Source organism: Equus caballus, chromosome 28, assembly GCF_041296265.1.
Source record: "Equus caballus isolate H_3958 breed thoroughbred chromosome 28, TB-T2T, whole genome shotgun sequence".
Classification (NCBI taxonomy): Eukaryota; Metazoa; Chordata; class Mammalia; order Perissodactyla; family Equidae; genus Equus; species Equus caballus.
In genome coordinates, this window is record NC_091711.1 from 17,281,954 (window position 1) to 17,303,214 (window position 21,261).

The window sequence follows — 21,261 nt, forward strand, 5'->3', positions numbered from 1 at the left end:
CACACATTTACTGGTTTTCTGTTGTGTGCCAGGCACTTCTGTAAGTGCTGAAGATACAGCCGTGAATAAAACAGAAAAAAGCCCCTGCCTTCAGGGAGCTTACATTCCTTAGGGTTCTGAAATACTGCTAGCATCTGTATGAGTTATCAGTGTTTCTATGTGTGTGTAACTCAAATCTTCATTCTATGACCTTTTGTTGATTTTTAAATCATTTTTCTGTTATTCCCTTTTCTTCAGTTTTTCTCATCTCTTTATCTGGAACTCCTAGTAGTCATCTTGGAAATGCTGTGTTGATCCTCTTTATACCTGAATGTCTCATATATTTCATGTCTTTGTTATTTTGTATATTGTTTTGGGAAGGCACCTAATTTTGAAGTTTTTCTTTAGGCAGTCATCTGTTCAGCATTCTGTTTTGATTTTTTGTTTGAGTGAGTCAGATGTTCTTATTTGAGCACTTTCATTTCATTTTTATATAAAGGTATTCTTGTTTAAACATTTTTTCTTAAAAAATTTTCTTTAAGTTTTCATTTAGTTGAGTAGCCCTCTTTTCTCAGAAATTGGTTCTTCCTTCTGTTTTTTGAAGTATTTTCATTCTCACCTTCTTTGTGTTAGTTTTCCTCAAATATTTGCTGAATTTTCTTGATCTTAATTGCCAAACCCAAACACAAGATCATTTAATCTGCTGCATAGTAGGGTCTGTAAAGAAGAAAACTGAAACCCCAGGCTTGTGGCAAGGAAAGAGGTTTACTACTGCGGAAAGGCAGCCAGAGGAGGAGGTGGGAGTTATTATTCAGGTCCACCTCCTGCGGGGAAGAAGGTAGGAGTTTTTATCTGCAGTTTTAGGTAGGGGAGGGAGAGCATGTGGCCTTGCTGGTTGGCGCCTTCCCACCAGCCTGCATTTAGCCTGAAGACTGAACTTCTTTCCCTTGACTGCCTGGACTTCTGTGGTTAGTTTTCATCTTCAGCTTGCATTTGGCCTTGTGGGGCTGAATCTTGATGTCTGGACCTTGCCTTCCTGGGAGAGACAGCTCACTCATCTACAAAGGAGGGACAGAAAGTCCTGGTTAGTTTTAAACAAGAGTTGATTATGTTGAATATGCACAGCTGCAGTTAGCAAAGCTTATCTCAAAGTTTTTTGCTCTCGGGAAGATTTTTTAACCTCTTCATGCTCGGGTTCATGTTTACTTTTGTGTTAGGACTCTAGTGACAATGATATGTTCTCACTTAACTCCACATTATCTCGTTTAATTCAATATGTGCTTAGCTCTTAATGGTTGAGAAAGGATAAGATGTGTGACTAGGCTAGTTCTTCACATTACTTAGACATATGTTCCACCTCACCTTCCTGGTATCATAAGCCTCGCAAAATAATTCCCTGCTTCTGCAGTGTCTGTGCAGCTCCAGGAGTCTCCTTTATCAGAACTCCCAACTCAGAAAGTTTGAAGTACTTTTCTCCTGCATGCATTTTGGCTTGTGGTTTCTCTTGCTTTTTCTCTGTGTCGTTCTGGTTTCATATACTTTTTATCTTCGAGGAATTCCTCAATTTATATCTAGGTGGCTTGGTATAACCATAATATTAGAGTATCAACTTATAATTTGACTGAAGCCCCTAAATATTTAAAAAATGAATACCCTTTAAAATAGATGACTTTAGTTCCTTTTTGTTTTTAGGGCCGTTGAGTGGATTCTGACTCCTAGTGACCCTGTGTACAGCAGAGCAGAACTCTGCCCCGTCTTTTTACACCATCCTCTCACTTTCCAGTTCTATATAGACAATGCTCTGCTGCCATTCGTAGGGTTTTCATGACCAATTTTTTCGGAAATGAGTGGCCAGGTTCTTTTTCCTAGTCTGTCTTAGTCTGGAAGCTCCACTGAAACCTGTCTACTGTGGGGACCCTGCTGGTATTTGAAATACTGATGGCATAGTTTTCAGCATCACAGCAACATGCAGCTGCCACAGTATGACAACCAACAGGCGGGTGGTGTGGTTCCCTGACCAGGAAAGGAATCCCAGCCGTGCTGTGATGAGAGCACCAGATCTTAACTGCTAGTCTAACAGGGCTGGCTTAGTTCCTCTAAGTGCATTTTATAGTAACTTCATTATGACTTCAGTTTTAGTGTTTGTTTTCAATCTATATTTTAGGTGATAGTTTAATAATATCTCACATTTAGTTTATGCTGACTACTATTTATCTTACTTTATTTTAGGAATTTATTAGAAACTTGCATTTACAAATGGAAGAAGAAAGAATAAGATTTAGAGACCTACAAGAAAAAGAGAAAATGCATTTATTAAAACTGCAGCATAATGCAGCTATAAAAATTCAAGCTAAATATAAAGCATTTGTGGCCTACCAAAAATATGGCCCAATCATAAAAGAACAAATAGAAATTAAGAAAAGAAAAGCACAAGAGTGGAAAGAAAAGGAAGCAAAAATTCGACAGATGGAAGAAGAAAAACGAAAAAGATTAGAGGAGGAACAAAGGATAGAGGAAGAGATAAAAAAGCAGAAGCAAGAGGAAAGGAAAAGGAGAGAAAAAGAATATGAAGATAAAAAGAACCTTGTGAGACGAGAAAAAGAGCAACTGCTAAATAAGGAAAAATTAAGATTAAGAGAAGAAGCAAGAAAACAGCAAATAGTAAGTAGAGCATTAAAGAAGGGAGAAGGTAATGCCAAACATTTAACTGTTGAAGAGACAACAGAGAATAAGGATGATATAGCCAAAAAGCGAGGGAATGAAAAGTCAGAGAAGTTGGAAGGTGATCCCCTTTGGCTGGTTGAAGAATTGAGTAACAGAGAAAATGTGGATAGACAGCTTGTATTCAGACAATCAATACAAGTGCAATTAAAAGAATCTATATCAAACCAAGCAATTTTGGCAGAATTTAAAATGGAAGAAAAAAATGAAAACCTGGGAAAACAACAATGTTCACAAAAATTGGTCAAGCAAGAAAGAAAACTTGAAAATATAGACCAAAAAAATGAATCAGAAAACCCAGATCTAAAAGAAAATGTGACAGAACAGTTTCAGCTGCAAGAATTAAAGTCACAAACACAAAAAGAGGAACTCATGAAACCTGCTATTACTGAGAATGTGAGACAAGAAACCCAAATCATAATATTAGGACATAATCAAGAAATTATTGGGGAGAAAAACAATGAAGCGCAGAAAGTAACTAAAGATAATCAACACGATAAGATACAAAAAGTAGAAAAAGAGGAGAGAGAACAGAATGGAACATTGTATAAAGAGAATAATATTTCAGTGATGTCAATGAAACAAAAACTACTACCACTAAAATTAGAAAATTCTGAAGATATACACAAAAATGTAATACTACAAGAAAAAGAAAGAGATTTAAAATCTAAAGAAACTCAAGAGAACTCAAAAGACAATGCTCTGAATACTGATGTGATTTTTAACGTCAGTGATGCCACGATCAAAGTAGAAGGCAAAATAAACAAGCAAAATTATATTTTAGGTAGACAGTCTCCTTGTGAAGACTTGGGTGGCTGTAATGCAAAAAACTCCTTGATTTTTAAAGAGGTAAACTCTGTGAAATCTCAAATGAAAGAAATTCCAGAAGAAGGTCATGAAAATAGAACTGAATGTGAAATTATCCTGACCTGCTCTGTACCAGAGCCAGCACTTCTGTCTTCCATTGAAGAAAAGAGGCTAGCTTGGATGAAATCATTTAAACCTTGGTTTGAAATTTTCAAGCAAAGTCAACAAAAGAAAATTGTTAAGAGAAAGAGACTTATAAAATGCCCAGCAAACACCATGCCCCCTTTGAATACACTAGAAATTCTTCGGTGTGGCCCTTGGAATACTTTACAGCAGGTATTTTAAAATTTTGTAATACTTTTTCAGATTTAATAGCAATTAGCAAGTGTAACTTTTAATATCTTAGTAGAAGGCATATTTTGTATCCAAGAATTCTGTCTCTTACTGAAGTTGCTAATGAAATATTGCCCCCATTTGAGAGACATGGATATATTTAAAAGATCTCCTCAGTTAAAATTATTTAGGGTGTCTTCTCCCTTAGTGAAGCGCTATAAAAAGCTTCAGTTTATATCTTGAAGGCTGTGTCCAAGGGACCTATAGCCATTACTAAGCTTCCGAGAGTGGAGGCACCAGGACTGTAGGGTTGAATTAGTGTGAAACTCCTAACTTGATATTCAGGTTTGGGTTTGCTTTAGCCTTGGGCCACAACACCACCTGGTGGCTTCTTTTGGAATGAAATGGATTTTCCTAGTACTTGACGGGTGCTGTGAAAGAAGGGCTTACAATGGAAGACTCTAGAATTTCTATTTTGAAACCTGATTATTTAGCCTTGTGCCAAATAAACATGATGCATATATGCTTGAAATTTAAAAGAATTCTCACCAAATACTACTAGTTTTCTATGTTTATGGAGACCATAGTTTCAGTCAAAATTAAGACAGAAACTAACAAATGTGTAGAAAAACAGGAAAGAATAGTGTAGTAGTACAATAGTGCAACTCAAATAGTGCAATACTAGAATAGACTAATGATTAGAATACATATATTTAGCTAGGACCTGAATCTCAAATATATCCAATAAAGACTGACAGATGCCTAGGATGGGAAACATTCATATTAATATATATGCATTATTTTATTCATTCACTCAGCAAATATTCATCTGTCCAATGTGATCATTCAATATTTATTGTTGGACCAAATGAACAGAAACAAAACCCAGTCTTTGTCCTTATGGAGCTTACTGTGGTGGATAAAAAGGCATTAAACAAATAAATACGTTGTTATAGATCATGATAATTGCTATAAATAAGCTTTCAGGGTATTCTGTGAGAGGATAATAAGATAGTGGGGTTTAAAGAGATCTTTGGGGTGTGAAAGAGCAGCATAAGGAACAGGAACTACTTTGAATTGTCCTCTGTTTCCTAGGCACTCTGTTTGCCATATCCATCACATCTATAGAGCTACATGTAGAATCTCTCATTAGTTCTTCTATTACTTTTTTTCTTTGGCTACATTATCTCTAGAATCATTCCTTTTCTACTTTCCCTAAGATGTTGCTGCTGGCTTTCTGAATTGATGACATTAAGCTTCTAATTATTTTAAGTAATTTTCCTCATTAATACCTGTTTGGGGTAGGCATGAGTGACAGCTTCAGGTCTGCAGTATACTTATTTCAAAAGCAAAACTGAAGTTAGAGAAACACTGATGCTTTTCTCTTTCCTTGTGGGTCTCTGTTCTGTCCAATGAGGAGAACACTGAGAAAGTGAAGATATGTGAAACTCTTTCTCCTTGATGTGTTTTCTCCTGCCCACTCTGTTCCTTCTGTGAAATTCCTGTCAATTTACATAAATTGAGAATTAACCCTTTCTTCTTAGAGCAAGGCCTAACAACTTGTAGTGTGTATACAGATCTGTGGATTTGTTAAAATGTCAATTCTGATTCATTAGGTCTGGTGATCAACCCCAGTGTTCTGCATTTTTGCAATGCCCCTGAGTGATGCTCTTGTGCTGATCCATGGGCTCATTCAAGTAGCAATGTTCTAAAAGACGCTGTTATCTTCTGACCACTACTCAAAGCAAATATTTTAAACATTTAAGTTTTCTTTGAAGCATCAAATACACAGTGTAAAGATAAAAAATATATGTGAATGTGCCCTATAAATATATAATGTTTATAATACATGTTTATATATATTATAAAATTATATAAATTATATATTATATAAATTATGCTATATAAATTATATATTATATAAATATATATGTTATGAATATATAATGTGCCCTATAAATGCTGAAGTGTTATAAAATACCATCTTGAGATGACTCTGTTTGGCAGATGGCTTATAGTGTCTTCATTTACCACTGCTACTGAACCATGACTCACTCTTACTTTGATTTTCTAATCACTTAGCCTCATGTCTTTGTCCTTATCTTGCTCACCCACTGCCATCTTTAGAAGGTCCTTCTGGAGAGGACCTTTAGAAGAGAAAAATTTACTCTTCTGCAATTTTACCCAGTAATGAATTCATTTTGCATATATTAATCTCTCACCTTAAGCCTTCAGGGCACAAATTAAGGTCTGTCTCATGTCCATACTTCCTTATGTATTGCCAAACAAATAATGGTTTTCATTACTTGACTGTGGGGTGGATGAGGGGGAGGATGGATAAGTTGCATTGAATGTTAATCATATCTCCATATTATTACTAGCTTCACAATTTAGATAGAGTGTATTGATTAAAAGAAAATTAACAAAAATTATTTGAGTGTAATTTGATACAGTAATAACAATCCCTGTATGGAGTGTGATTAGGGTTCTAATTTTCATTTTCTGGCTGTGTCACCGTGAGCAAGGTGCTTGACCTTTCTGAGCCTCAGTTTTGTCTTCTATAAACTGGAGGAGCAATACCCATTTCATAGATCGCTGAGTTTTAAAATAATATATATGAAGAATCTGGTCTAGGGATTCTAATACATTTAATAGTCATTGTTAAAAATGGATCTCAAGCATCTGAAGAGAAAAGTCAATGGATTTTTGAGGGCTGCTTGATTTCTCAAAGAAGTTGTAAAGTTGAAAATGCTGGACCACCCACTGTATGTAATAATAGACCAAAGGGATATGACTGAGAGCAATGATTGTTGACAACTGAGATATTTTTATTTTTCCTAGTTTTAGTGTTTTAACAGTTCATTTTTCTTTTATTTTTTGTATTTTGCTACTAATGGTAACTTGCTTTAAATAACAACCACAAAAAAGTGTACTATGCTTAAGGATATTGATATGGCTTTATAACATGGCATGAATGATAACATTTTAGTTGCTGATTAACTTTTAGATCAGAATGTCTCATTTCCCTTATACAAGGCAAATTACGATAAACTGGTGGTGTGATGGTACATGGCTGACTTTTTTAACATTAATTTTCTATTAAGGTAACATTGATCTATAGTATTGTTACTACACAAAATTGGGGTTCTCTGGCCCAATGTGCATTTAAAAAAAATCCAATTATTACAGCATCAGTTTTTGGGAAAAGAAATGTAGCTTTATTTTGCGAGATTGATCTGAAAGGGATGGGGGCATGTGCCCTAAGATTTGTCTCCCTGATTCAGGATTTGAGGTAAAGTTTAAGAGGTTAGGGAGATCAGGCTGGCACATGGAAATACTGACCAGACAGGTTTTGATTGGTGGGCTTTAGGCATTTATGGTAATGTCCTAAACATTTATGGTAAGGTGGGGAAGGAATTTTAACACTGGATCTTCCTGGATGATGGACCCCTTGCTTCTGATAAGAGTCTGACTTTTAAGTTCTGGTCATGTTCTGGTCCTTTGGTTCCATGAGGAGGAGAATCTTTGGTTCTGTGGTCATTTCAGGTCAATATTTCTTCTTCTGTGCATGCTCTGGCTATGTGACTTTGCAAATTTTCTGAAAGACAATTCTTGAATCACTCTGTTTCTATGAGATGGAGTCTGTTCAAACTGGCTCTGGGGGGCTTGTGGTTACAAATCCCCCCTTTTGTTGTTCATTCCTCAATCTTGAGAGGATGGGGTAACAACTGCTCTAGTTGTTTCCTGCTGGTAAGGGGCATAGGCATAACAAGGACTTGAAGAATGACCAGCTTTTAATTGTTAACTACTCATGAGTTCTGGAGTGTGGTTCCAAGAGGGATTTATATCTTTGGGTCTCTGGGAATAGACTTGACAAGAGAATTGAGAATCATGAGCCTGAACAGAAGGTGTAACGAGACCATCGCCAAAGGACCTATTAGTAAGTATAGCCATGCCCCATTGGGAAGAAATCCTTATTTATAAACCTTATTTATAAAGAGATGTTGATGTGGGAGAGAAGGCAACATCCCTATCTTGGCTTTAGGATACTGTAAATGTTTAAAACAGGTGTACAGTGCATGTCCAACTGGCCACATCAGGCCTTTTTGTAAAAACAAGGTTAGGCCAAATTAATTTTAAACCAAATGGCTTCCTCAGATATTCTAATATATCCTATTGCTTTCTCTTTATTCATCATTTTCTCCCTTTTTATTGAAAAGCATTGATGATCAGTGCAACACCCCTTAGCACCAGGATATTTTCTGCCTGCCCTCGGTCCATCAAGTCCCTTGGTGCTAGGCCTTTATCATGTGGCTTTGCCTAGTTATCCACATTGGGAATAAATAATAGACTAGAGTGAGTGAGTGAGTGAGTGTGTGTGTGTGTGTATAAACAGAGGAAGTTTTTCATATGTTTTTTCCAATTAATTTTAGATTGTTGCACAAACATTGTACATGTGCTTTTGTGACTCTTTATGCTTACATTGTTTACAATTATAGAAAATACTAGTTTTAAGATTAGTTCTTAAGCTTTATCAAAAATAATCTTTATCAGAAAGGGAAATTTGTCCAGAGTCATAAAATTGACCAAACCATTTCAAGTTGTTGAGCCATCATTACTTTAGCTTGCATACCAGACTTAACAACACTGAGTAAAGAAAATAGTAATCAGTTTGAATACTATGACTAATACTGGAATTCCAATGAGTAATAGAAATAGGAATTGTAATCTGGATCACAAAAAGGAGCCAATACCTGAGGGAAGCCAATCAAATAAATCAAGACTGGCTATAGGATTGCTCAAGGCATTCACCTCCTTTCTCATGTGCTTTAACAAGGATGACACATTGGAAGATTCATCAGTATAAAGACACAGCATTCAGTTTGAATAACTGCACATGTACCACCTTGGGATGCTCTTAGAATATCTAAGGCCATTCTATTTTGAAGGACAGCCTTCCTCATTAAAGGCACTTCAGTATTTAACAAGGCTATTCCTGCTTGACTGTCATTAAGGGCTTGTTGAGTAAATTTAGTCAGAGCTTGTATATGTGATATCTTCTAGCCCCAAGGAAGGAACAAATATAGTCATAGTGGTCATAGCATTGGAACACTGAATGAGCCCATCTAGCCTTCAGGAGAGGAAGATTGGCAACAGATGCAAGCTCAGGGTGAATCCTTCCTTGCATCCAAGGGAAACCCAGGGTGCAGCATCCTAGCCATCCAAGTGGTAGCCAAGGCTAGAGGATTGTTCAACATAACCACTGAGTTCCATTAAGAACCACCCCGTAAATGCTTGGTGATCACGCCCAGTCTGTTGCAAACCAATCACTTTCTTTAAGTATGATAGCATTTTGACATGACTCGGGGTATATCCATCCCATATTTTGAGTACAATTTGGTAGATTTTGTTGAGAATGATTTCTTTGTTCCCAGCATAAAGGTGCCAGTGCATGTAAAGATCCATGACTAGGAGTAAGCCAAACATATCCATCCCAAATTTGTGTAAAACTTCCGATAGTTCTCACAGTAATCAGTCTTCTTTTGTTTATTTGCAAGTTGTTGGGATAAGTGTATTGTCCAAGTAAGACAGAAAGAGTAGCTGTGCCCCTATATCATTATCAGGATGGGCTATTGGCCTCATTTCAGGATCATAATTAGGAGTATTGGATGTACTATGAACACTGGAGCTAGATCTTTCCATCATAATAAATTGCTTTAAAGCTTTCCAATCCATATCTCATAAGGAAGAAACCCACCAACGTAACCCAGATGTACTAGAAAGGGGAAGTTGACCACATATCCAACAATTTGACCGATTTTTGTGTGTAGCAAAGGAATGTGTCCATTGTAAAACAACATTGCCATCAGAGGCTCATTAAGATGTGGATTGGAAAAACAAACATAGTTTTAGGAAAATCTTAAATGGTATTTTTGTGATTAATCAAAAGGGTTTTGTAATCAGGTTCTCATCTATCTTATAGAGTTAGTGGAGAATAAGGTATTGTGGTGGGTAAAAAGGTAAGGCAATCTAGAAATTAATTATTGTAGTAATTATGTAGGGTTTAAACATTATGAGGATTTAAATGAGGAGATATAAGGTTAGGAATACAGGCCTGGTCTGGAGCCTTGGGACAGCTGTCTACAACAGATGCCATCTTCTTCTCATCCTGGTTTGGAGATACTGGTATTGGTCAGTCAAAGTTGGGTGTCATAAAAGGAGTTGAAACCCACTTAGCCTAGTACCTGGAGATCCAAGAGTTTCTTCAGTTTTTGTTGCTTTTTTTTTTTTTAAAGACTGAAACCAAAATGAGAATTCTTTTCTTTTGAGGAAGATTGGCTCTGAGCTAACATCTGTGGCCAATCTTCCTCTTTTATTTTTCTCCCCAAAGCCCCAGTACATAGTTGTACATCCTAGTTGTAAGTCATGCTAGTTCTTCTATGTGGGATGTCGCCACAGCATAGCTTGACGAGCAGTGTGTAGGTCCATGCCCGGGATCCAAACTGGTGAACCCTGGGCTGCTGAAGTGGAGCATGCGAACTTAACCACTCAGCCATGGGGCCAGCCCCCTGTTTTTTCTGAAAAGTACCTTATGCTCAGTTAGAGGTTCACAGGAATACACTTGGGTAGAACAGCTGGCTGTAGGCCTCCATGGTCGCCCAGTGTTTGGATGATTGATCCTTCTGTTTCCTCTTTTCCATGAAGGGCATTACCTGTTTGAGAATTATAAAGGGGACGAAGGAGGTCCTGACTGGAAATGGGTACTATTTTTACTTGTGAGTGGTGTATCCAAGGTTTAACTCCTTTAAATTTTACTGAAGAATGTGTAACCAGAAGGACTTCATAGGGTCCACTCCACTTAGGTAGCAGTTGGTCCTCAGGGTGTTGACTTTTCCAAGTCTTGAGGAGGACCCAATCCCTTGGGCTTATGCAGTGCAGGGGAAAGTCTGTAGGAAACATTAACTGGCTAGAAGCATATTTATGCATAGCAGATAAACAAGCACCTAGAGACTGTACACATTTTATAGCATCCAATTCTTTTACAATATGACCATTTTCAAGATTGTAATAAAACGTAGTCTTAAGGAAGGATCTCCCATATAACATTTTATAAGGGCTCAATTCAAGCCTACTTCTAGGGGCTACTCTCACCCTAAGCAGGGCAACTGGCAAGACCTTATCCCATGTTAGGTAGGTCTCCTGACATATTCTGGCCATTGTTTTCTTTCAGGTCTGGTTCATCTTGTCAGTCTGTCCTGTAGACTGAGGTCTCCATGAAGCATGTAACTTCCATTGTATTCCGAGGGCTCCAGACATCTCTTGTGTTACTTTGGCTATGGAAGCTCCTTCATTGTTGCTTTGAATTGAATGAGGCAGCCTAAAACAAGGGATAATTTCTTTTAGTAAGGGCTTTGTTACTTTGGAAGCCTTTTCTGTCCTCCATAGAAAGCCTTCTACCAATCGTGCGAACGTATCCACAAATACCAGCAAATATCTGTTATTTTCCATGGCTCTTGATATAATGGTAAAGTCTGTTTGCCCATCATCTTCTGGTTCTGTCCCTTGGGTTTTCATCCCTTTGATTATTGGTGGTGGCCCAGTTTTGGGATTGTTTCTGGTTCAAATCAAGCAATTTTGTGCTATCTTTTGGATAGTCCTTTGCATTTGTGGACCAACAATAAAAACTTTTGTAATTAATGATAGATTGCATCTTTTCCATATGGGTTTCTTGATGTAGGTGAGTAATGATTTTTTCATTAAGTGCTGGGTATAATCACTAGTCCCTCTTCATTATAAATCCAGCCATCCTTTTTCTTTTTTTGCTTTTGGTAAGAAAGATTGGCCCTGAGCTAACATCTGTTGCCAATCTTCCTATTTTTGCTTGAGGAAGATTGTCCCTAAGCTAGCATCTGTGCCAATATGCGTCTATTTTCTATGTGGAATGCCACCACAGCATGGTTTCATGAGCAGTGTGTAGGTCCATGCCTGGGATCTGAAGCCGTGAAATCCAGGCTGCCAAAGCAGAGCACATGAACTTAACCACTTGGCCACCAGGCCAGTCCCAAACCCAGCCTTCTTTAGTTGTTTGGTACTGATTACCATCTGGACCTCATGAGTCTGTATAAAATCCCCATTCATCTGCTCTATTTAAATCCATTTCTGAATAGTGAGGCTTAAACAGGGGCAGATCCACACTTGGGATGGGTGCTAGGGCCTTAGGATTTGAATTTTGGGTTGTGGCTGCCTGTTTTGCAGCCTGATCAACCAAATTATTTCCTTTAGCTATATAACTATAAGTCTTTTGGTGGCCCAGGCAATGTACTATGGCCACTTTTTGCATCATCATAACAGACTCTAATAAGGCCAGTATCTCTTCCGCATGTTTAATCTCCTTTCTTCTTGATGTTAGTAGACCTCTGTCTTTCATATGGCCCCAAGTGCATGCAATGACAGAAGGCGTACTTATAATCAGTATAAATGGTTGCCTTTCTCTTAGCTCCAAGATGCAAGGCTCTCATGAGGGCTATGACTTCTGCCTTCTGGGCATAGGTACCTGGAGGGAGGGCTTCTGCTTCTAGGACTTCCAGAAGAGTTTCTATTGCATACCCAGCCTTTCAAAGTCCACGGTCCATGAAGCTGCTCCTGTCAGTAAATATTTCCATAACTGGATTCTCCAAAGGCTAGTCAGTCGGGTCTGCTAGAATAAATTTCTCCAATTATTTGTATACAATCATGGACAGCTTCTCTTGTAGTGGGAAGGAAAGAGACTGGATTTAGGGGGGATACTGCCTTTAATTTTACATTCAGGTTGTCCAGTAGTATAGCCTGAAATTTGCCCAGTCAGCCTGAAGTAAACAAATATTCACCTTTTGGTTCCAGTAGAGGTAGCGCACAGCGTGGAGTTTGTACAGTATTGGCTACCCCAGGGTAAATTTTTCAGACTCTTGTAAAAGGTCACAGGTCACGGCTATAGCCTGGAGGCAAACTGGCCACCCTTGGGTTACTACAATAGGCAGTTGTTTGGAAAAGTAAGCCCCTGGCCTTCTGGCAGCGCTGAAATTCTGAGTTAGCACTCTAAGGCTTACACGCTGTCGTCTGTTTGTGGTGAGGTAGGGAAGGGATTTTAACACTGGATCTTCCTGGATGACCAAATCCTTGCTTCTGATAAGAGTCTCACTTTTAAGATCTGGTCATGTCCTGGTCCTTTGGTTCCCTGAAGAAGAGAATCTTTGGTTCCGAGGTCATTTCAGGTCAATGTTTCTTCTTCTGCACATACTTTGACTACGTGATTTTGAAAATTTTATGAAAGATAATTCTTAATCGTTCTGTTGAGAAGAGAGGGTCTGTTTGAACTGGCTCTAGTGGGCTTGTGGTTACAACATTCTATAAATTTCAGGTGTACATCGTTATATTTCTACATTTGTGTAGACTACATTGTGTTGACCACCAAAAGTCTAGTTGTCATCCGTCACCGTAATACATGTGCCCTTTACCTCTTTTGCCCTTCCGCCACCTCTTTCCCCTCTGGTAACCACCAATTTGTTCTCTGTGTCTATGTGTTTCTTTGTTGTTGTTGCTTTATCTTCCACTTATGAGTGAAGTCATAATGTACATGACTTACTTGAAATTAGATTTTCTTTCATTTAAACCACAAATCATACCTCAGATTCAGTCTCTACAGCTGATTTTTTAAACAATATTATTTCTCTGGGTTGAATAGATTTGAGATGGTGGCACAGAACAGATGTTCTGCAAAATGCAAAACGTAGAGTCGTTGCTTTTGTTACTTTTGTAATTACAGTTTACTATAGATGACTGATACTCCTTGGGTTGAACTCAAGAATAATTAAGAGTGAACTCTCAAAAACTACAGAGCTATTTTAGGTCATTTCATGTATCATGAGCTGTCAAGGATTTAGGGTAATATAAATGATTAAGTGGAAAACTGATTTGTGATATTTTATTAAAATATAATGAATATAGTTTCTATAGGTAGAACAGTTCATTTTCAAGTCAAGAGATCCTGAAAGTATTAATTTTTCAAATATCTTTATATTACTCTTTATAAGGGAAAGAAACTATTAATGCTATAGACATATTTTAGTTTTGCCATAGGGCTGGGGTGGTTTCTTCATTTACTTACTTAAGAAACATTTAGTGAACATCCACTGTGCTCTGGTTGCTCTTTTTCAGGCTAACCATACAGTGATGAACACCTATGAGTACTAGTTCTAAAATTGACCTTAATTTTTGGAGCATCAAGCAGTTTTATTTATGTGATTATTATCATGCGTGTATCAATAAATGATTAATGTAAAAATTTATTTTGATCTCGTGTGGAAAAATCTAAGGTAGGGTAGAGAATAAATTGCTATATAATAAGGAAATTTTTTAAATGTTCAATAAAAGGGATCAGGAAATATTATGAAATGCCTCATATTCAAAAGTAGTTACCATTAACAAGGACACTACAGCAGTTGTCACTCCTGTACTATAATTAAATTAAACTATAAAAATTACCATATCCTAATAACTAGAACTTAATTGTGTTTGTATAGTTGACTGTAAGTAGTATATTATTAAATCAAGCAGAATAATATAAATTATAAAGTAATTTAGGTAATTCTTATTATAAAGCTGCAGTTGCAGAGTTGTAGAGTTTTTAAGTGCTAGATTCTAAATGGTGTGTTTATTTTTTAGTAGAGTCAGTTTTCCAATTACAGAATTTATTGTATCTCTTTGTGGACAAATTAAATGAGCGTTATCTTGACACAAATTGGTGAATATTTTTCTTTCTGAAAAATTATAAAAAAGAAATTTATTTCAAAATTGTTTTAGATTATGAATAATTTATAAATTCCTAAAATAATTTTGAAACTAGAAAGTTTTACTCCCTCGAAGTTTTTTAAATATCGTTTATTGCTTTTGCTACTTAATGCAAGGAGTAGACTTAATCTCTTCTTTATATCTCCATGAACGTATGGTCTTCTCATTCACTTACATAAATATGTAAATACAAAACTTTTAGTTTAATTTAATGCACAGGAAATGTTCCATATGAAAAGGAGTCACTGCACTTAAGAATTTTATACTTTTCCATCTTTCTGAAGCAATAATGCTTTCAATTTCAGTACAATATTTTTTGAATTTCTGCTTTAAGTATGATATACATTAGACTCTTCTTACAAAGCTAATAATTTTTAAATTGTTATTCAGTATATGGGAAGCGTGGCCTTAGGATTTTTGATGTGGCAATATGAAAGTATTCTCACTATAAAGTCATTTAACTTATATAGTTATTTCAGTACATGGACTCAATTATAGTAAGGAACCAACATACTATCATAGTATTCCTCTGACATTTTACTTAGATGAGAGCTCTTGAGTTTACTAAGTGGAATGTTTTTTAGTAATCCCAAAATATTTCTATCTGACATATTCTTGTAGAACTATAAGTGTAATTTTTAATATACATATAAAAAAGTTGAATACATTCTTTGATATTGAATTTTCCTGAGTTTAAAAGACTGACACTAAAACGAAAAGTTCCTTAAGAAAAAAAGCTTTATGAAGTGCAGAGTCCACACTATCTCAATGACAAGAAATGTTGTAAATGTATGGTCTTCAAAATGTTTGAAAAATACAGAAAAAAATTACTAGTCATGATTTGTTATACCACAGATTCTATATCATCTGCGTATATTATATTATTCAGTAGTAAGGAATGATTCATACCTTTATAATACAGAAGAGTTGTGATAGAATGTTGTTTGCATTGCATGGTTCAAGTATTATTGAGTGGTTCTGCTTATTACAGGTTTTATAATATCTCTTCTCAGTCAAACTTTCTTCTTTTCTGGAGGATAGCTGAGCTATTCTAGTTGAAGTGTGGCAGGTAGGTTGGACACAAAATCCATCCCCTGACCTGTTGTAGCTCCTGGTACTGTACAGATATCCATAGGATACTGCCAAACACAGGTCTTAAACATTTTTGTCGTGCAATCCTGAAAATAATGCCAAGGATATGAAAAACCAGGAAAGTGAATTTGGTGAAAAATGAGGGAATGAGCTAATAAATTATTATATTATTGCTTCTATGCATATTACTTTTGAACTTGAATTGGTTGTGGATGATTGCATTATTTTGCATTTCAATATGGGGAGCAAAAGAGACCAGATAGTTTAAATGAAACTGAGCTGTTAATAAATGTGTGTTTGAATATACAACATTACTTTTTGTTTTGTTTTGTATTTTTTTATCTTTATTGAGTTAATGATAGGTTGCAATCTTGTGAAAATTCAGTTGTACAATATTGTCTGTCAGTCATGTTGTAGGTGCACCCCTTCACCCTTTGTGCCCACCCCCCAACCCACCTTTCCCCTGGTAGCTGCTAATCTGTTCTCTTTGTCTACATTTTTAGATTCCTCATATGAGTGGAGTCATACAGAGATTGTCCTTCTCTAACTGGCTTATTTCACTTAACATGATTCCCTCAAGGGCCATCCATGTTGTTGCAAATGGGACGATTTTGTTCTGTTTTACGGCTGAGTAGTATTCCATTGTGTATATATACCACATCTTCTTTATCCAGTCATCTGTTGATGGGCTCTTAGGTTGCTTCTGTGTCTTTGCTATTGTAAATAATGCTGCAATGAATATTGGGGTGCATGGGACTTTTGGAATTGCTGACTTCAAGCTCTTTGGGTAGATACCCAGTAGTGGGGTAGCTGGATTGTATGGTAGTTCTATTTTTAATTTTTTGAGGAATCTCCATACTGTTTTCCATAGTGGCTGCATCAGTTTTCATTCCCACCAGCAGTGTATGAGGGTTCCTTTTTCTCCACAACATCTGCAACTTTATCGCTATTTGTTTTAGTTATTTTTGTCAGTCTAATGGGTGTAAGGTGATATCTTAGTGTAGTTTTGATTTGCATTTCCCTGATGATCAGCAGTGATGAACATCTTTTCATGTGCCTATTGGTTTTCTGTATATCTTCTTTGGAGAAATGTCTGTTCATGTCTCCTGCCCATTTTTTGATCGGGTTGTCTGATTTTTTGTTGATGAGTTGTGTGAGTTCTTTATATATTATGTATATTAAGCCTTTGTCGGATGTATGACTTGCAAATATTTTTTCCCAGTTAGTGGGTTGTTTTCTTGTTTCAATCATGTTTTCCTTTACCTTGACGAAGCTCTTTAGTCTGTTGAAGTCCCGTTTGTTTATTCTTTCTATTGTTTCCTTTGTCTGAGAAGACATGGTGTCTGAAAAGATCCTTTTAATACTGATGTCAAAGAGTGTACTGCCTACATTTTCTTCTAGAAGCCTTATTGTTTCAGGTCTCAGCTTTAGGTCTACATTTTCTTCTAGAAAACTTATGGTTTCAGGTCTCAGCTTTAGGTCTTTGATCCATTTTGAGTTTATTTTGGTGAATGGTGAAAAAGAATGGTCAATTTTCATTCTTTTACATGTGGCTTTCCAGTTTTCCCAGCACCATTTGTTGAAAAAACTCTTTTCGCCATTGTATGCCCTCAGCTCCTTTGTTAAAGATTAGCTGTCCCTAGATGTGTGGTTTTATTTCTGGCCTTTCACTTCTGTTCCATTGATCTGTGCACCTGTTTTTGTACCAGTACCATGCTGTTTTGATTACTATAGCTTTGCAGTATGTTTTGAAGTCAGGGATTGTGATGCCTCCAGCTTTGTTCTTTTTTCTCAGGATTGCTTTAGCAATTCGGGGTATTTTGTTGCCCCATATGAATTTTAGGATTCTTCTATTTCTGTAAACAATGTCGTTGGGATTCTGATTGGGATGGCATTGAATCTGTAGGTTGCTTTAGGTAAAATGGACATTTTAACTATGTTTATTCTTCCAATCCATTTACATGGAATGTCTTTCCATCTCTTTATGTCGTCATCCATTTCTTTCAGAAAAGCCTTGTAATTTTCGTTGTATAGGTCTTTCACTTCCTTAGTTAAATTCACCATGAGGTATTTTATTCTTTTTGTTGTGATTGTGAATGGTATTGTGTTCTTGAATTCTTTTTCTGTCAGTTCGTTGTTAGAGTATGGAAATGCTACAGATTTATATAAATTGATTTTATACCCTGCAACTTTGCTGCAGTTGTTGATTACTTCTAACAGTTTTCCAATGGATTCTTTGGGGTTTTCTATATATAAGATCATGTCGTCTGCAAAGAGCAAGAGTTTCACTTCTTCCCTCCCTATTTGGATTCCTTTTATTCCTTTTTCTTGCCTAATTGCCCTGGCCAAAACCTCCAGTACTGTGTTAAATAAGAGTGGTGATAGAGGGCATCCTTGTCTCATTCCTGTTTTCATGGGGATAGTGCTTTGTTTTTGCCCATTGAGTATGATGTTGGCTGTGGGTTTGTCATATATGGCCTTTATTTTGTTGAGGTAGTTCCCTTCTATCCCCATTTTGTTCAGATTTTTTATCATAAATGGCTGTTGGATCTTGTCAAATGCTTTCTCTGCATCTATTGAGATGATCATGTGGTTTTTATTCCTCAGTTTGTTGATGTGGTGTATCATGTTGATTGATTTGTGGATGTTGAACCATCCCTGTGTCCCTGGTATGAATCCCACTTGATCATGATGTATGATCCTTTTGATGAATTGCTGAATTCGGGTTGCTAAAATTTTGTTGCGAACTTTTGCATCTATGTTCATCAGTGATATTGGCCTGTAGTTCTCCTTTTTCGTGCTGTCCTTGTCAGGCTTTGGTATCAGTGTGATGTTGGCCGCGTAGAATGTGTTAAGAAGTGTTCCATCCTCCCTAATTTTTTGGAATAGCTTGAAAAGGATAGGTATTAAATCCTCTCTGAAAGTTTGGTAGAATTCCCCAGTTAAGCCATCTGGTCCTGGGGTTTTATTCTTTGGGATGCTTTTGATTGCTGTTTCAATCTCTTTCCTTGTGATTGGTCTGTTCAAATTGTCTGCTTCTTCTTGAGTAAGCTTTGGGAGATTGTAGGAGTCCAAGAATTTATCCTCTAGGTTATCCATTTTATTGGCATATAGTTTTTTGAAGTATTCTCTTATAAGCCGTTGTATTTCTGCAGAGTCTATTGTTATTTCTCCTCTTTCATTTCTGATTTTGTTTATTTGAGCTTTCTCTCTTTTTTCTTTTGTAAGTCTGGCTAGGGGTTTGTCAATTTTATTTATCTTCTCAAAGAACCAGCTCTTTGCTTCATTGATCCTTTATACTGCCTTTTTTGTTTCAATAGCATTTATTTCTGCTCTGATTTTTATTATTTCTCTCCTTCTGCTGACTTTGGGCTTTGTTTGTTCGTCTTTCTCTAATTCAGTTAGGTGTAGTTTAAGATTGCTTATTTGGGATTTTTCTTGTTTGTTAAGATGTGTCTGTATTGCGATGAATTTTCCTCTTAATACAGCTTTTGCTGTATCCCATATGAGTTGGTATGGCATGATCCTTTTCATTTGTCTCCAGGTATTTTTTGATTACTTCTTTAATTTCTTCAATGATCCATTGCTTGTTCAATAGCATATTGTTTAGTCTCCACATCCTGTGCCTTTCTCAGCTTTTTTCTTGTAATTAATTTCTAGCTTTATAGCATTATGATCAGAGAAGATGCTTGTTGTTATTTCAATTTTTTTTTAATTTATAGAGGCTTGCCTTGTTTCCCAACATATGGTCTATCCTTGAGAATGTTCCATGCACACTTGAGAAGAATGTGTATTCGGCTCTTTTTGGATAGAGTGTTCTATATATGTCTGTTAAGTCCAACTGTTTAGTTTTTCATTTAGCTCCACTGTTTCTTTGTTGCTTTTCTGTCTGGATGATCTGTCCATTGATGTGAGTGGGATGTTGAGGTCCCCTACTATTATTGTGTTATTTTTGATCTCTTCTTTTAGGTTTAATAGTTGCTTTATGAACTTTGGTTCTCCTGTGTTGGGTACATAGATATTTATATATTCTTCTTGATGAAGTGTCCCTTTGGTCATTATATATTGGCCCTCTATGTCTCTCTTTACCTGCCTTATCTTAAAGTCTCTTTTGTCTGATATAAGTATTGCAACACCTGCTTTCTTTTGTTTGCCATTAGCTTGGAGTATTGTCTTCCACCCCTTCACTCTGAGCCTGTGTTTGTCCTTGGAGCTGAGGTATGTTTCCTGGAGGCAACAAATTGTTGCATCTTAATCTTTAATCCATCTTGCCACTCTGTGTCTTTTTATTGGAGAGTTCAATCTGTTTACATTGAGGGTGAGTATTGATGCATGAGGGCTTAATGCTGTCATTCTGTCACTCATTTTCCAGTTTTCCTGTGTTTCCTTTTTTTCTCGCCCTGTGTGTTTTAGCCTACCCATTGACTTCTGCAATTTCTTATGCTGAGTTTCTTAGATTTTTCCTTATTTGTGTTTTGTGTCTCTGTTCTGTTTTTTAGTTTAGTGGCTACCCTGAAGTTTGTATTCAGAATATTGTGTATAGCATAGTCCATTTTCTGGTGATCTCTTACTTCCTTAGCCTAGACTGATCCAGTCCCTTTCCTCCTCCCTTCCTAAATTATTATTTTCATCTCTTATTCCAACTTGTGTTGTGAGTTTGTGGTTAGAGTGATAAGATTGTCTTTGCTTTGGTGACTTCCTTCCCTTTATCCTAATGCTATAGTTAAATATTTGCTATCCTATTCTGATTCTATCTATTTGTCTCCCTACTCTGTGTTTTGTGACCCCTTTCCCCCTTTATTTCTTTTTTCAGGTATGAGAGCCTTCTTGAGGATTTCTTGTAGTGGAGGTTCTTGTGGCTACGAAGTCCCTTAGCTTTGGTTTGTCTGGAGAATATTTAATTTCTCCCTCATATCTGAAGGATATTTTTGCTGGATAGAGTATTCTTGGCTGAAGATTTTTATCCTTTAAAGTTTTGAATATGTCATTTCAATCTCTCCTAGCTTGTACGGTTTCTGTAGAGAAATCTGCTGAAAATCTGATATGGGTTCCTTTGTATGTTATTTTCTTCTGCCTTGCTGCCCTGAGTATTCTTTCTTTGTCATTCATTTTTGCCGTTTTTACTACTATATGCCTTGCAGTAGGTCTTTTTACCTTGACAAATCTAGGAGATCTGAAAGCTTCCTCCACACACATTTCTGTCTTAATCCCTAGATTTGGGAAGTTCTCTTCTATTATTTCATTGAGCACACTTTCTGCTCCATTTTCCTTTTCCATGCCCTCAGGAATTCCAGTTATTCTTGAGTTGCATTTTCTCATTGAGTCAGCTATTTGTCTGAGATTTTCTTCAGTTTTTTAAATTCTTAGTTCTCTTTCTTCCTCTGCCTGGAGCCGTTCAGCCTGTCTATCTTCGATTATGCCAATTTGCTCCTCTATGGTGTCTACATGGGCATTCAGGGAATCCGTATTCTGTTTTATCTGATCCATTGTATTTTTAATCTC

At 36.6% G+C, this 21,261-nt stretch overlaps 1 protein-coding gene across 16 annotated transcripts in view; it reads left to right on the forward strand.

Moving 5' to 3' along the window:
* Positions 1 to 21,261, forward strand: part of LRRIQ1 (leucine rich repeats and IQ motif containing 1) — a 214,479-nt gene that overhangs the window by 16,286 nt on the left and 176,932 nt on the right. For all 16 annotated transcript variants that reach the window (XM_070254620.1, XM_023631410.2, XM_070254613.1 and 13 more), the window contains one exon: positions 2,209 to 3,843. In XM_070254620.1, the coding sequence (XP_070110721.1) occupies positions 2,209 to 3,843 (1,635 nt within the window). The remainder of the gene's footprint in view (positions 1 to 2,208; positions 3,844 to 21,261) is intronic.